This window comes from Dendrobates tinctorius, unplaced genomic scaffold (assembly GCF_039654945.1).
Source record: "Dendrobates tinctorius isolate UK_male_01 unplaced genomic scaffold, ASM3965494v1 ptg000293l, whole genome shotgun sequence".
NCBI classification, from domain to species: Eukaryota; Metazoa; Chordata; class Amphibia; order Anura; family Dendrobatidae; genus Dendrobates; species Dendrobates tinctorius.
The window spans coordinates 7,200,786-7,218,213 of NW_027361960.1; the positions used below are offsets into that span (position 1 = coordinate 7,200,786).

General features: G+C 43.8%; 1 protein-coding gene across 3 annotated transcripts in view; it reads left to right on the forward strand.

Moving 5' to 3' along the window:
- The window catches only part of LYST (lysosomal trafficking regulator), a 722,897-nt gene that overhangs the window by 574,349 nt on the left and 131,120 nt on the right, over nt 1-17,428 (forward strand). Inside the window, exon 42 of one of the 3 annotated variants that reach the window (XM_073560093.1) lies at nt 12,103-13,684. The exons of the other annotated variants lie outside the window; for them this stretch is intronic. Within the exon in view, the coding sequence (XP_073416194.1) occupies nt 12,103-12,134 (32 nt within the window). The 3' untranslated portion in view covers nt 12,135-13,684. Of the gene's footprint in view, nt 1-12,102; nt 13,685-17,428 lie in introns of those variants that run through there. 3 annotated transcript variants of the gene reach the window in all.

Consider the following 17,428-nt stretch of genomic DNA (forward strand, 5'->3'; position numbering starts at 1 on the left):
ATAGTGGAATAACACGTGATCAAAAAGCTGGATATAAATAAACATGGTACCGCTGAAAATGTCATCTTGTCCCGTAAAAAACGAGCTGCCATACAGCTCCACCAGTGGAAAATAAAATAGTTATAGCTCTCAGAATAAAGCGATGCAAAAACAATTACTTCTTCTATAAAATAGTTTTTATTATATAAATGCGCCCAAACATAAAAAAACAATATAAATGAGGTATCTCTGTAATCGCACCGACCCAAAGAATAAGAAATTAATCAATTGCTGGTTTTTGCTCATTCTGTCTTCCAAAAATTGGAATAGAAAGCGATCAAAAATTGTCATGTGCCCGAAAATGGTACCAATAAAAATGTCAGCTCGTTCTGCAAAAAACAAGATCTCACATAACTCTGTGGGCCAAAATATTGAAAAATGATAGCTCTCAAAATGTGGTGATGCAAAAACTATTTTTTGCAATAAAAAGCGACTTTTAGCGTGTGACAGCAGCCAAACATAAAAACCCGCTATAAGGCCTCTTTCACACGTCCTGATATTTCCGGTACCGGAAATGTCAGTGTCTGTGTGTGTAATACTTGCGGCATACTTGAGGCACATCAGTACCACAAGAACGGGCACCAGGGAAGAAGCATTAAAGGTAAGCACTGTTCCCCGGCTCTCATGATTCTCCCCTGCCGGCGATCGGTGTGAGCAGGAGAGAATGATGAGAGTTACATTTAAGTAATAAAGTAGACATCAGGTGGTGGCTGATGGGACTATTATTTCCATCAGCCTACCCCTGCTGCTAATAAAAGTGACAGCAGGAGCCGCGGATGGGAGTATTCATCTGCCGCTCCTGCGCTGTAAATAAATACGGTAATTAAAAAAACTGCTTGGGTTCCCCCTATTTTTGGTAACCAGCCAGACAAAACTCACAGCTGGGGGCTGCAATCCTCAGCTGTCAGCTTCAGTATTGCTGGTTATCAAGAATAGAGGGGTCCCCATGCTGTTTTTTTAATTATTTAAAAAAATAATTTAAAAAAATAAAAACGGTGTGGGGTCCTCCTTAATTTTGATAACCAGCCTTGATAAAGCATACAACTGGGGGCTGGTATTCTCAGGGTGGTAAGGGTGCCATGAATATTGACCCCCCCAGCCTAAAAATACCAGCCCATAGCTGCCTAGAAAATGTACATTTATAGGTGAAAGCAAAAACAAAAACACAAATATCCTAAAGTTAAAAATTAAAAAATAAACTGAAAATAATGCATAAAGGTAGTAATAATAATAAAGGTATTTAGTAAACATAATTTTGATCAAAACAATGTACTTTCTCAGTTCAGACTCCAGTTTTTTATACATCTATAGGTGAGCCATTTCTGGCGCTTTGCCTGGCTCTTCCCACTTGCCCTGTAGCGGTGGCAAGTGGGGTAATATTTGTGGGGTTGAGCTCCGATCAGATCCCCACTAGCACAGTGAGTGCTCACGGTGCTAGCGGGGATCTCACAGATCGGAAGGGAGCCCAGTGAGATTACCTCTATGATGTCACCCTCGGTTACTGACGCTGCGTTCCCTGCTGGGCTGAGCTGTTGTGACTTCGGTGAGATCCCTGCTAGCGGAGTGAGCCGTGAGCGCTGACTGTGCTAGCGGGTATCTGATCGCAGCTCAGCCCGGCTGGGAACGGAGCTCAGTGACCGAATGTAACCTCTATGATGTCACCTCCGGTTACTGACGCTGCGTTTCCAGCATCTCATTCACCAGTGGTTTTCAGCGGGGACGGTTGCATCTTGGCACAGTCCAGGTTGAAAACTGTATATCCCCCAGACATGGATTACGGCGTGAGACACAACAACGGACAGTTATAGTATATTGTTGCTTTTTATTTTATTTTAATTACATGAGATCATGGGTTAGCTTGGATTAGGCATGGTTGTAAGTATGATTTAATTGAGATTAATAAAGAAGTTTGTGTCATTTTTTTCAAATAAAGGACTTTATTCTGGGTGTCTGTGTTTATTTGCAGTACAACTATAGGATTAGTAATGGATGGGTGTCTTATAGATCTCTCCATTACTAAGCCGTGGGCTTTATGTCACCTGAAAGGTGACATCAACGCCACAAATATTACCCCACTTGCCACCACTGCAGGGCAAGTGGGAAGAGCCAGGCAAAGCACCAGAAAAGGCGCATCTAATAGATGTACCTTTTTTAGACAGCTGCAGGCTGCTATTTTTAGGCTTGGGGGGTCAATATCCATGGCCCCTTACCAGCCTGAGAATACCAGCCCCCAGTTGTCTGCTTTAGCAAGGCTGGTTGTCAAAAATAGGGAGGACCCTATGCCATTTTTTAAAATTATTTTTTTAAATACTTAAAAAAAACCCTCTATTCTTGATATCCAGCCTTGCAGAAGCTGACAGCTGGGGTTTGCAGCCCCAGCGGTGAGTTTGGTCTGGCTGGTTATCAAAAAGAGGGGACAACCCACGCCTTTTTTTTTAATTACCGTATTTATTTACTGCGCAGGAGCGGCAGATGAATACTCCCATCCGCCAATCCTGCTGTCACTGTTATTAGCAGAAGCAGGGGTAGGCTGATGGAAGCAATAGTCTCATCAGCCGCTGCCTGCTGTCTCTTTTATTACTTAAACTAGATGGAGGCCCTATGCTATCGCATCGGGAGGGCGGTAATGTCACGATGGGAGTAGGCTTTGCAGCGTTGACAATCTCTCCCCCCATGTGCTCACCCACCTATCCACTCTCTCTTTCCCCATGTGCTGACTTCTCCCGTTTGTGCTCTGTTCTTTGACCTTTCTACCCCATGTGTTATCCCCCTTGTCTGCTGTCTCTCTCCTTCCTGTGCTGTTTTCTCATCTCATGTGCTGTCCTGTTTGAGCTGTCTCCCCCCTGTGCTCTGGCTCTCTCACCCCTGTGTGCTTTCTCTCTCCTCCATCTGCTGTCTTCTCCCCTCATGTCATCTCTTCTTTGACCAGTGCACCCCATGTGCTCTCCCCCTTGTCTGCTCTCTTTCTTTCCACCACTGTGCTGTCTTCTTCCCTGATTTGTTCTCTCGTTTGAGCTGTATTTGACTTATTTGCCGGCAGATGTTGATTTGTCGTAGCTGTTGTAGTCGCACATCTCTCTGGCTTTGTGTCTCAACTTGTCTCTGTAGACTGTGTGCTTCTGCATTTTGTGGCAGTCTTCTTGCTGTGGCCAATGGACATTGTTCCTGAAGTATTTTACGTTGGGAAAATGGCTTCTTAGTTAACCTCATACACTTTGAAGTTGTAGACTTGGCGGTGTGGTGTGCTGGTTCCAATTGGTCATCTTGTGAGCATGGTATTGCTTTTAAGACTGCAGATTTCTGTTTGCGGAGCTGTTGTTGCCTAATGGCATCCTGTGATAATCTAATAACTTTTGCATCAGGGGACTCAATTGCTTGACGCCTACGCTTATATGCATTGTTTTTGTCCCAGCGATGCTGTTGCTCTTCAAGGGTCTCATACGCCCGTTGTTGTCTTCGACGTTGTTCCTTTGCTGCTTTCCACCATTCATTGTCATTGGCGTACTTTTTAGGAGGAGCCATGTTGGCATTGATATTTGCCTTATAAAGGGGTTTTCTCACGAACGAAAGTTCATTTTAAAAATTGTCTGTCATTCACTGCGGAATTCGCGCAGTAAGGCTGGTTTCACATTTGCTCTTTTGTGCGCAGCGCATCGTGCGTACCCGTGCGCATGCGCAGTGCGCACCTATGTTTAACATGACGTGCGCATGGTCTTGCGCACACTTGCGTTTTCGTGCGCATGCGTTTTTTTGTCTTTCGCGCCAGGCGCGCCAGACGCAACATGTTGCATTTTTTGGTGCGCCCTGTCTCGGCAAAAAAAGCATTCGCACGCTTGCGCACGGAATGCGCAAAAACAACACATTGAAGTCTATGGGAACGCATGCGTGCGAATGGTCTTGCGCACGGTTGCGTTTTTTTGCGCATGCGTTTTTGAGTTAAACAAGTCTAGAATGTTCTCTAGACAATGGAAAAAATGACACACCTAAAAACGCATGTGCATAAAACGCAAACGCATGCAAAAACGCATGTAAAATGCAAGCAACGCTGCGTTTTTTTGACGCATCAGCGTGCGCATGACGTTAAAAAAACGCGCATTTGTTTTGCGTTTTTCTTTGCGTTTTTTATGCGCCCGATGCGCTGCGCAAAAAAACGCTAATGTGAAACTAGCCTAAGTCAGACCGCCGCCATCTTTGTGCAGACAGATAGCGGTGGTCACACTAAAACTGCACATGTGCTCCTGCTGTACAAAGATGGTGGCGGTCAGTGAATCATTTGGCTGATCCTGGCGGCGGCATGTTCGCGACTGTGTTCCGCTGGTGGTACCGTGCAAGAGACTGCGTACGGCGCCTAAAGTGTGTGTTTGTGTGTGTGTGGTACCACCAGCAGTTTCCATATTGAGACACCCATCACTTGGGTGTCCCAATATGGCGGTCGGTGAACTTCCACCGCTTGGAATTCTGGGATCCGGACACATCTGAACGGAACAGGATATGAAGACATTACAAGGTAAGTACAGTTGTGGCCAAAAGTATTGACACCCCTGCAATTTTGGCAGATAATACTCAGTTTCTTCCTGAAAATGATTGCAAACACAAATTCTTTGGTATTATTATCTTCATTTAATTTGTCTTAAATGAAAAAACACAAAAAGAATTGTCCTTAAGCCAAATTGGATATAATTCCACACCAAAAATAAAAAAGAGGGTGGACAAAAGTATTGGCACTGTTCGAAAAATCATGTGATGCTTCTCTAATTTGTGTAATTAACAGCACCTGTAACTTACCTGTGGCACCTAACAGGTGTTGGCAACAGCTAAATCACACTTGCAGCCAGTTGACATGGATTAAAGTTGACTCAACCTCTGTCCTGTGTCCTTGTGTGTACCACATTGAGCATGGAGAAAAGAAAGAAGACCAAAGAACTGTCTGAGGACTTGAGAAACCAAATTGTGAGGAAGCATGAGCAATCTCAAGGCTACAAGTCCATCTCCAAAGACCTGAATGTTCCTGTGTCTACCGTGCACAGTGTCATCAAGAAGTTTAAAGCCCATGGCACTGTGGCTAACCTCACTAGATGTGGACGGAAAAGAAAAATTGACAAGAGATTTCAATGCAAGATTGTGCGGATGTTGGATAAAAAACCTCAACTAACATCCAAACAAGTTCAGGCTGCCCTGCAGTCCGAGGGTATAACAGTGTCAACCCGTACTATCTCAGCGTCTGAATAAAAAGGGACTGTATGGTAGGAGACCCAGGAAGACCCCACTTCTTACCCCGAGACATAAAAAAGCCTGGCTGGAGTTTGCCAAAACTTACCTGAAAAAGCCTAAAACGTTTTGGAAGAATGTTCTCTGGTCAGATGAGACAAAAGTAGAGCTTTTTGGGCAAAGGCATCAACATAGAGTTTACAGGAGAAAAAGAGGCATTCAAAGAAAAAAACACAGTCCCTACTGTCAAACAAGGTGGAGGTTCCCTGATGTTTTGGGGTTGCTTTGCTGCCTCTGGCACTGGACTGCTTGACCGTGTGCATGGCTTTATGAAGTCTGAAGACTACCAACAAATTTTGCAGCATAATGTAGGGCCCAGTGTCAGAAAGCTGGGTCTCCCTCAGAGGTCATGGGTCTTCCAGCAGGACAATGACCCAAAACACACTTCAAAAAGCACTAGAAAATGGTTTGAGAGAAAGCACTGGAGACTTCTAAGGTGGCCAGCAATGAGTCCAGACCTGAATCCCATAGAACACCTGTGGAGAGATCTAAAAATGGCAGTTTGGAGAAGGCACCCTTCTAATATCAGGGACCTGGAGCAGTTTGCCAAAGAAGAATGGTCTAAAATTCCAGCAGAGCATTGTAAGAAACTCATTGATGGTTACCGGAAGCGGTTGGTCGCAGTTATTTTGGCTAAAGGTTGTGCAACCAAGTATTAGGCTGAGGGTGCCAATACTTTTGTCTGGCCCATTTTTGGAGTTTTGTGTGAAATGATCAATGTTTTGCTTTTTGCTTCATTCTCTTTTGTGTTTTTTTCATTTAAGACATTAAATGAAGATAATAATACCAAAGAATTTGTGTTTGCAATCATTTTCAGGAAGAAACTGAGTATTATCTGACAAAATTGCAGGGGTGTCAATACTTTTGGCCACAACTGTATATATTAGATGCAACTCTCATCATTCTCCCCTGCTCGCGCCGATCGCCGGCAGAGCAGGAGAGAATGATGAGAGCCGTGTTCAGCACCTGGAGCCGGGGAACACCGCTTACTGTAACGCTTCTTCCCTGGCGCCGATGCTTGTCACATGAATGACATCAATGTGTGTTATGTGTATGCACATGTGCAGAACGTTTTATGGCCCGTGATGACATTAAAAAATGGACTTACGGTCCATGCAAACACACTGACCCATTCACTTGAAAAGGCAAGTAGTGCTCCTTTCCTCTCGAGTCTCTCCGAATGGCTAAGTAGTATTATAAAGCCACATATGGGGTATTGCCACGTTGAGTAGAAATTATGGGACAAATTTTGTTGCCATTTTTACCCACTTCTTGTGTGGAAATGTAAAATTGTTGTCTAAAACAACATTTTGGTGGTAAAAATGTAGTTATTTTGTCCTCACTGCCCAATGGTATAAAATTCTGTGACACTCCCATGGTGTCAATATGATCACTGCACCCCTCAATGAATTCATTGAGAGGTGTAGTTCTTACAACGGGGTCACTTTTGGGGGGGGGGGGTTTACTGTTTTGGAACCTCATGGGCTCTCCTAGTGGGTCATGGCACCTGCAAACCATAACAGTAAAATTTGGCGCTCCTTCCCTTCTGAGCTCTGCCGTGCGCCCAAACAGTGGTTTACCTGCACATATGGGGCATCAGCGTACTCAGGACAATTTTCACAATAAATTTTGGTGTCCAATTTCTTCTGTTACCCTTGGGAAAATAAAATATCAGGGGCGAAAAGATCGTTTTAGTGGAAAAACTGTGATTTTTACGCCTCTTTGTTATAAACTTCTGAGAAGCACTTGAGGGTTCAAAATGCTCACCACACATCTATATAAGTTCCTTAGGAGGTCTAGTTTCCAAAATGGGGCCACTTGTGGGGGTTTTCCACTGTTTAAGCACATCAGGGGTTTTACAAACGCGACATGGCGTCTGATCTCAATTCCAGCAGATTTTGCATTGAAAAGCAAAATGGCCCTTCTTCCCTTCCGAGTTCTGCTATGCGCCCAAACAGTGGTTTACCTACATATATCGGGTATCAGCGTACTCAGGAGAAATTGCACAGCAGCTTATTGGGGTCCAATTTCTCCTGTTACCCTTGGTAAAATAAAAAAAAAATGGATCTGATGTAAATTTTTTATGGAAAAAAAGTTAAATGTTCATTTTTTTTTTTTTTAAACATTCCAAAAATTCCTGTGAAGCACCTGAAGGGGTTAGCAAGCTTCTTGAATGTGGTTTTGAGCACCTTCAGGGGTGCAGTTTTGGGTATTTTCTGTCATATAGACCCCTCAAAGTGACTTCAAATATGATGTGGTCTCTAAAAGAAAATGGTGTTGTAAAAATGAGAAATTGCTGTTTAAATGTTAACCCTTATAACTTCCTAACAAAAAAAAATTGGTTCCAAAATTGTGCTGATGTGAATTAAACATGTGGGAAGTGTTACTTAAGTATTTTATGTGACATACGTATGTGATTTAACGGCATGAAAATTCAAAGTTGGAAAATTGCGAAATTTTCAAAATTTTCGCCAATTTTCCAGTTTTTTTTTAACAAATAAACGCAAGTCATATCATAGAAATTTTACCACTTTCATGAAGTACAATATGTCATGAGAAAACAGTGTCAGAATCGCTGGGATCCATGGCAGCATTCCAGAGTTATTACCTCATAAAGGGACAGTGGTCAGAATTGTAAAAATAGGCCTGGTTATTAACCTACAAAGCACCCTTGGGGGTTAAGGGGTTAAAAGGAACCTATCAGGGGAGTGGTTTGCAGGGGAAGGGAGCAGACCTGTTCATCAGGAGCTCCTGCAATTCCCCTATTTGAAGCGGCTTAAATCTACTAAAGGTGGAAAATTTTGTGACTTAAAACCTTTAGAACATGCCTGGATCCACCTACAAGAAGAAAGAAGCTGATATTGCTGAGAAAAGTCATATGCTGGGACAAGAAAGCAGTGGAAGACCAGGCAGAGGCCTGATTTCAGCCGGAGGTAAACAAGCTGTACCTGCACGTCAAGACAGACAAGCCTTGGTGAAGTCAGAGCCTTCCAAAGCACCTTGGATTCGTGGGAAACCTGTGGGGAAGAAATCCTCCCCTAAAGCAACTCCAGTACTTGAAGACAGACCTAGGAAAGAAAGTCGGGAGATCGCAGTGAGCCCAGGTGCTGGGAGGCAGAAGAGAGGAGCCAGAGATGACTCAGCAGTTCTCACAAAGCCAAGACCTGTTGGTGGATCTACAATCAAGCAGGCAGGAGGATTAAGAGTGGAAGCGCCAGCTTTTGTTCCTTGGACACAAACAAAAAATGGATTTATAACAGAGGATGCGGCTAAGGAGGAGCAGGAGACAGTGACAAGCACATGGAACCGGCCTGGGGAATCCCTAGGTCTCCGGACAGAGAGGGAGCCACCTGGAGTGCATTTTGGAGAACGGGAGCAGGAGGGGAGAGCCATGACAACAGGGAAAGAGAAAGCAGGACAAAGGAGTACACAAAAGTCTGAAAAAGTTCAGCAGACAACTGAAGGGGTAAGCAGACTCATACAATTCATTTCTACATCCCCTATTATGAATCGTAGTACCTCTATTAAATCTTCCCATAAGAGCCCTAAAGTTACAAATCGCGTGGAAAATAGTTATGTATCTAATGAGAAGCCATGCAATAACAAATTTAATAGAGGGGAAGATAGAGGGAATGTTCATAACAAGGAAAAATCACAGCAGTCTGATTACATGCTTTCATTCTTGTGAGTCTGGTCTGCAGTTAAATGGGACTAAACCTGCTCCTTCTGCTGATAAGAGTGGAGTACATATGGGACTGTTGGTTGAGGGGGGCTCTACTTCCGATCCCCAAGAATATATGGTACAAGCTAATGTAAAACTTAAAGGGGCACCCCTAAGTAAATCCTCAAAGCACCCGGAATCATTGGTTGGGAGATCAGATCAATTGGATGACTCTCTTTATTTATCGGAAGAACTGGAGAGTGTATATTCAGAGAAGATTTTTAAAGGGACAGATTTTTTTGAACTCAGTAAAAGTGATTATTTTAATCATGATTCTGATGAATCTTCATCCACAAATTCCTACTTGGGAGATGATGATATACGGGGAAACTTAGACCCTATTGAAAATTCTTTACAACAACTGGACATAGCTAAATTGGATCAGGGGAAACATGGAAAATCCTCTTCCAATTTGATAGACGAGATACCTGCATCTGACGACAATCCAACAGAGGCTTTAATGGTTAGCATGTTTAAAGCTCTTCTTACATCAGTGGAACTTTTGGGGAAAGAAGATAATGCTGATATCATCTGTAATGTATCCTGTGATCCCACTCTTAAAAACATTGACCTCAAGCAATTAAATAAATCCAAAGCCTCTGAGGCTTTCATAAAAAGACTTTTTAGTGATACATTAATGATTTTGACTGACGACACCCATTCAACCTCGTCTGGAGTCTCTGATGGTCCTCTTTGTGGTCGGAAAATGAAGGTCCCCTCTAATAATAAAAAACGTGAAATAACGCAACATAGAGATGTTCATATTTCACCTACATTAACAGATTCATTAGATAAGATTCAAAAAGATATTGCTTCTCTAGAAATTCATATGGCTAACTTCGAGGACTTTAGAAGAAAAAATAATGTCAAGATCAGAGGGATTTCTGAGTCAATACACTCTTCTCAATTAAAAGATTATATATCCTCGATGATCTCTCACTTGATCCCTGACATTAATGAGAGATGTCTGGTTGAGAGAGCGTTTAGGATACGAAGGCCGCCCTCTCTGCCGCAGGGCTTAACAAGTGATATAATTGTATCCTTTTACCCCAACTGGATAAGAAGTGCGCTCCTGAGTATTTCAAAAGAGCCAAGATTTCTATCTTCCAAATACAGTCATCTGATCTTCCTCAAGGACCTTTCAAGAGAGACTTTACAAAAAAGGAAAGCGTTTGCACACACCACACGTGAACTCCGGCGAGCTGAGATACCATACACCTGGACTCTTTCTTCAACTCTTCAAGTAAAATATGCATCAAGAGTGATTCCTATTTCTTCTCCGGATGAGGGAAAGGACTTCCTTGAGTGCGTTGGAATAAGTACTCAAAAGGTTATCCCGAGCCTTTCAACGTCGAAATCGGATCTTCCTCTTGGCTGAGGGTCTTGTAATTTATTTGTTGCTGTTCAATCTAGAGTTACATATAGAAATGTATAAAGAAATATTTTCCACTTTTATATAGTTTTTTTTTTGAAAGAACCAATTTTTTTGCCTCCGCTCAGTCCTAGGGACATCACTGGATGTCCCGGACAGGACAGGCTTTCATATTCTTTATATTCAATATAATATGATTTTTTTTTTAGGTATAGCGGTATCTATGATATATATAAATGCGAAAAGGAGATGAATCCAGAGAGCCAAGTTTGAAGTACATAAAAAATCTTTTTCTTTATTTCAAACGTAGATTAAAAATATTTATCCATAGCAGCATATTATAAATATAGGCAGAGATAGGAAAAAATTACTGCTGTAAAGCGCACGATATATATAACGTACCTAGCTATTTAAATTTTTTTCTGAAGTATCAGGAGTATAATACGTGTATTGATCTTTTTTTTTTTTTTTTGAGCTATCACAATTGTGTAAAATTTAACACAATATGTGTACTGTTTTTTTTTTTCTGACGGCTATTATAAGTATATTGATCTTTGCATTTGTATTGTAATCCTTTCTTCCTACAGGTTTTTTGCAAAAAAAGCAACAGTTGATTAGTACATTCTTACAGACATAGGTACTTAGATTTGAATAGCATACAATTTGCTTTGCGATTTGTTACACTACTTGTACAACACGTATGTTTGCCTGTCTAATTCCCCACTTTGTGGGGTATCCCTGTCTTTACAGGGATTATGTTTTCCCTACCCTAATCCCTTCATTTTGTTCTGTACCCTATTCCCCTTCCCTCAAAAAAATTCTAAAATTAATAAAAAATATTGAAACACAAAAGGAACCTGTCACCACGTTTGTCCCATATGTCATATGGCCACCACTTTTCATCCCTCATATACAGCATACTAATATGCTGTGTATATTCCCCCGATCCAGCCTGCAACAAAAGAAAAACACCTTTAATTATACTCGCCTGCAGGGCGGTCAGGGCCGAGGGGTGTTGCTGGTCCTGGTCCTCCTTTCTTCTTTCAATGCCATCCTTCTTCTGTGATTTGTGTGGTAAAGTAGTGCAGTGTGCATGCATGCATTTTAGAATGCTGTACATGAGGGCTGAAAGGTGGTGACCGCATCTCATATCGGGAAAACCTGGTGACAGGTTCCCTTTAAAGACCACACTAGTGTGCACTTTCCTGAATTCCATCAATCTTTACTCCAAAGTCATTGCATCCCACCAGTATTAGGAAGGCAGGGTCATTCATGTTTACTCAGCCACCACCGCTCAGCATCACCATACCATAGTTGGACAGAGAAAACAAAAAGAAAAAAACAAATATCCTAAAATAAAAATTAAAAAATAAATTGCAAAAATTGCATAAAGGTAGTGATAATTATAAGGGTATTTCGTAAACATTATTTTGATCAAAAGAATGTACAAGCCATGTCATTATATATTATAACTAGCTGAAGAGCCCGGCGATGCATGGGCATTTGAACCAAGTGTGGTTAGTTATAACAAATTATAATGATTATATTGCACATAAAAATATTTCACATGATATATTCAACACTACAGATTTGCAACACAAATTAACTAAACGATTACCCAAGTATTGATAGTATTTTATTTTCAACTCATTCAAGAGCCTTTTGATAAACAACATTTTTGGTTTTTCCTTTCGGTGCAAAGATGAACAGATTTTTGGCAGTTCCAACTCTTGAACAGATCACGTAAAGTTGACCATGAGAAAAGCATGGAGATTGCAAATCGATCCCTACTACTTAAATTGATCCCTACTACTTTCAATGACTGTCCCTGAGCATTGTTAATGGACATTGCAAATTAGCAGTTGAACTGGAAACTGGAGGCGTTTAAAATCCAAAAACAAATCAAGATGGAATAAGTGGAATTCTTCGAATGAAAATGTCCTCTCCTTTGGCACATCCTGTTTCTGAGCTGTGTATCTAACCCTATCCTGTGTAATAATGTCTGCTGAGCTGTGTACCTAATCCTCTCCTGTGTGATACTTTCTGCTGAGCAGTGTATCTAATCCTATCGTGTGTTACTGACTGCTCAGCCATGTATCTAATGCTATCCTGTGTGATACTGACTGCTGACCAGTGTATCTAATCCTATCCTGTGTGATACTGACTGCTGAGCCGTGTACCTAATCCTATCATGTGTGTTACTGACTGCTCAGCCGTGTATCTAATCTTATCATGTGTGATACTGACTGCTGAGCCGTGTATCTAATCCTATTCTGTTTGAACTGGAAACTGGAGGCGTTTAAAATCAAAAAACAAATCAGATGGAATGAGTGGAATTCTTGGAATGAAAATGTCCTCTCCTTTGGCACATCCTGTTTCTGAGCTGTTTATCTAACCCTATCCTGTGTGATAATGTCTGCTGAGCTGTGTACCTAATCCTCTCCTGTGTGATACTTTCTGCTGAGCTGTGCATCTAATCCTATCGTGTGTTACTGACTGCTCAACCATGTATCTAATCCTATCCTGTGTGATATTGACTGTTGAGCAGTGCATCTAATCCTATCGTGTGTGATACCGTCTGCTGAGCCGTGTATCTAACCCTATCCTGTGTGATACTGACTACTGAGCCGTGTACCTACTCCCATCATGTGTTACTGACTGCTCAGCCGTGTATCTAATCCTATCCTGTGTGATACTGACTGCTGAGCCGTGTATCTAATCCTATCCTGTGTGATACTGTCTGCTGAGCCGTGTATCTATTCCTGTCCTGTGTGATACTGACTGCTGAGCTGTGTATCTAATCCTATCCTGTGTGATACCGACTGCTGAGCTGTGTATCTAATCCTATCCTGTTTGACACTGACTGCTGAGCCATGTGTGTAATCCTATCCTGTGTGATACTGACAGCTGAGCCATGTATCTAATCCTATCCTGTGTGATACTGGGCTCCCCCTGCAGTCTGTCTCAGAGGGTGGTCTGTGTTGGCACGGTAATAAATTGTGTTATTTCTCCTTCGCCTCATTGGGGGAGACAGATACTGTGGGTGTATGCTTCTGCCGCATGGAGGCTGACGCTAAGTGAAAAAAAGAGGTTAGCTCCTCCTCCGTCGTATACACCCTCACCCCTATTGCGGACGGAACTCAGTTTTTTGCTTAGTGTCTTTGGAGGCACACGTGTCTGGGTTTCTCCAGACTTCTTTTTTCCATGAAGATAAGACAGGGGCGACGGATCCTATTGAAAGGGTCCGATCTCCCCAAACCATCAACGGGCGAGCACGTGTTGAATATCGTCTCCACGTATCCTTTCACGCACCGAGGGACATATCTGGGCCTTTTTCCCCAGACTTCAATTTTTGTTTGTTATTTTATGAAGATAAGACAGGGGCAACGGATCCTATTGAAAGGGTCCGATTTCCCCAAACCAACAACGGGCGAGCACGTGCAAGTGTCCCTCCACGTATCCTCTCCCGTGAAGTGGGACATGATGCCGGACTTAGCCCTGTCCACCCCTAGGTATAGAAACCATGGGCTTGCACAGAGGAACAAGACTAGTCTGTGCGTCGCCCACTGCTCCACCAACGCTAGACGGCGGTGCTGCAAGGCGGCGGACGGTCCCTCTCCTCACCCCCTGAAGGGGTTAAACAGAGCTAGGGTGCCTGCACCATCCAGAATTTAACCCCATCCCCTCTACCGGGTGTGCTAGATCCGGAGCTAGGTATGGAGGGCTGGGGAGGGCCCTGCGGCAGCGTTCCGGGGAAGCTCCAGGCATCTTAGGCTGTGTAAGGCAATCCTCCTTCCCTCTCCTCCCTGCTGCCTTCTTCCACCAGGCAGGGACGCCGGGTTCCGGCGGCAGGGATCGCAGGGGGAAAAGGCAGAGGCCACCAGCGCGCCCCCCCCGGCGGGCATGCAAAATTTAGCCCGCGGCTTCGGCGTCACGTCTTTTCCGGCGCCGCCCCCTGGGCTAGGGCGGACGCCGAACAAATTGAGCCTCCGGCTTCATCGCAGGGTAGGCCGCAACCGGGATAGGAACGTCCCGGCCTACCCAGAGGAAAGGAACACTGGGCATCGGAGCGCAGAGGCAGCGGCAGGAACGAGTGGGGACACAGGACGGGGTAAGTGTGACCCCAACCCTAGGGGCGCCCTACGGGCGATTAGAGGTGGTTTTTTCCTCCTCCTCCCTTCCCCTCAACCCTTATATAAATTAGGTCTGGCAGCAATATGACCGAAAAGGGTAAATCGCACACATTCCTTTATGCCGCATGCATTTCTTGTGGGGTTAGGTTTCCACGAGCACAGAGCCAGAAGCCTGTGACTCCGAACGCGCCCAGGAGCCCTCCCCTGCGACTGTAGCCAAGGTGTCCCCGGAGTGGGCCCTATCTCTGTCACAGTCCGTGGTGTCGCTTACGAGAGCAATAGAGACCCTTCTTGCCCCAGATAGGGGCAGGGACAATGGCTTGCCGGCCTTAGGGGGAACCTCCACCTCACAAAAGCCTCCAGCCTCCAGGGGCCGCTCTCACTCCAGGCAGACCCGTAGGAAACGAATCCACACGGTGTCGCCCAGTCCATCCGATGCCTTGGCATCCGTAAGCTCTGCTTCTCGCTCCCCGTCACCAGTGGTTGATAGCGAGCAGACCTCAGATTGCGACTCAGACGAGCCCCTTGACCTGGACACTCCAGGGTCACGTGAAACAGTGGACAGCCTCATAGAAGCCGTCAATCAGACCCTGGGTATTGAGGATGATCCCGCAGCGGCTACGGGGCATAAAGTGCCATTTAAGCGAGTGAAGCGCCCGCACAGAGTTTTTTTCCTCTCACCCGGAGTTTGAGGACATACACTGTGTTCCAAATTATTATGCAAAAAGAGTTTAGGAATGATAAGGTTAGAATATTTTTGTTTGTCATTTAAACTCAGTGATGGTGATGTGTCATGGCTCTTTATATCACTGAAAGCAATTGCAGATACCTGTGCAAATTAGTTTGGCAGGTGTGTCCAAATAAAGGCAAAACTACTTAAGAAGGCTGTTCCACATTATTAAACAGCCTACATTTTTTGCCAAAATGGGAAAGAAAAAGGATGTGTCGGCTGCTGAGAAGCAACAAATTGTGGAGTATTTAGGTCAAGGCATGACTACAATCAGCATTGCCAAGACACTTCATCGTGATCATCACACAATCAAGAAGTATGTAGCTGATTCCCAGCACACACGTGTACGTGCTGATAAGGAAAAATTGAGGACTCTTTCCAACAGGCAATTGCGTCAGATTAAAAGAGCAGCTGCAAAAATGCCTTGTCATAGCAGCAGACAAGTTTTTGAAGCTGCTGGTGTCTCCAACGTCCCCCGAACAACAAGATGCAGGGTCCTTCAGAGGTTTGCAGCTGTGCATAAGCCATCCTGTCGACCACCTCTATCCACTGCACACAAGCATAAACGGCTCCAGTGGGCCAAACGATACATGAAGACTGACTTCCAAACTGTTTTGTTCACCGATGAGTGCCGAGCAATGCTCGATGGTCCAGATGGATGGAGTGGAGGATGGCTGGTTGATGGACACCCCATGAAAACACAGCTAAGGCGCCAACAAGGAGGAGGTGGAGTAATGTTTTGGGCTGGAATCATTGGGAGAGAGATTGTCAGCCCCTTTAGGATCCCTGAAGGGGTAAAGATAAACTCCATAATCTATGTGGAGTTTCTAAAACGGCACTTCCTGCCATGGTTCAAGAGGAAAAACCGTGCTTTCCGCAGCAAGATCATTTTCATGCATGATAATGCACCGTCTCATGCTGCAAATAACACATCTGCATCTCTGGCTGCGATGGGCATAAAAGAGGACAAACTTATGGTGTGGCCACCATCTTCCCCTGACCTCAACCCCATTGAGAACCTCTGGAGCATCATCAAAAGGAGTGTCTATGATGGCGGGAGGCAGTTAACATCTAAGCAACAGCTCTGGGAGGGTATTCTGTCCACATGCAAAACAATTGAAGCACACACCATCCAAAAACTGACAAATTCAATGGACGAGAGAGTTCAGAAGCTTCTTTTGATCAAGGGGTCCTATGTGCAAATGTAACATCACCTAGAATAAAGTTTTGACTTGAAAACTGTTTGATTTCATTTTGTAATAAGCTGATAATGCTTATAATTTCACAATTGACCATTTTTTTGTTCAAAATAAAAATAAAAAGGTTGAAAACTCTGCTGTGCATAATAATTTGGAACATGCATTTTGAGTTTCTTATTTTTAAAAATATACTGTTTTCATAGGCAGTTTGTTCAAAAACATTGCAATTATACTACAATATTAGATGACTGGAAAATAACAATGACTGCAATTCATATAGGTAATTTAGAGAAAATATGAGGAAATATTTTTTGCATAATAATTTGGAACACAGTGTAGTGCGGCGGCACAGAGAACGTCCAGACAGGCGTTTCTCGGGTCAAAAGGCACTCGAAACAAGGTATCCGTTTGCTCCAGACCTCCGTAAAAAATGGATGGGATCCCCTTTGGGGATCCTCCGGTTTCGCGCCTAGCCACTAAGACCCTGCTATCTGTCCCTAGTGTTTCCTCAATTAAGGATCCCACGGATCACCTTATAGAGAGCTTAGTTCGCTCAGTATATGAGGTGTCAGGGTCAGCGCTCGCTTCCTCATTCGCAGCATCTTGGGTAGCCAAGGCTATGATATCATGGTCAGAAACATTAAACAAGGTCGCGCGGGAGCAGGATCTACCTGCAGAGATTTTGGAGGTCGCAGGTCAGATGGCGATGACCGGAGACTATGTAATCAATGCGTTTTGGGATGCGGACAATTGCTCGGCACTTGCTGCCGCTAATGCAATTTCTGTCAGAAGAGCCCTATGGTTAAGGACATGGCAAGCCGATCCTACTTCTAAGAAGTCCTTGACTTCCCTGCCTTATCAGTGCAGCCACCTATTTGGGGAGAAGTTGGATCAACTTATCTCCGACTCCACAGGGGAAAGAACGGGTTTCTCCCTCAACAAAAGGGAAAAACGCTTTTTCGTCAC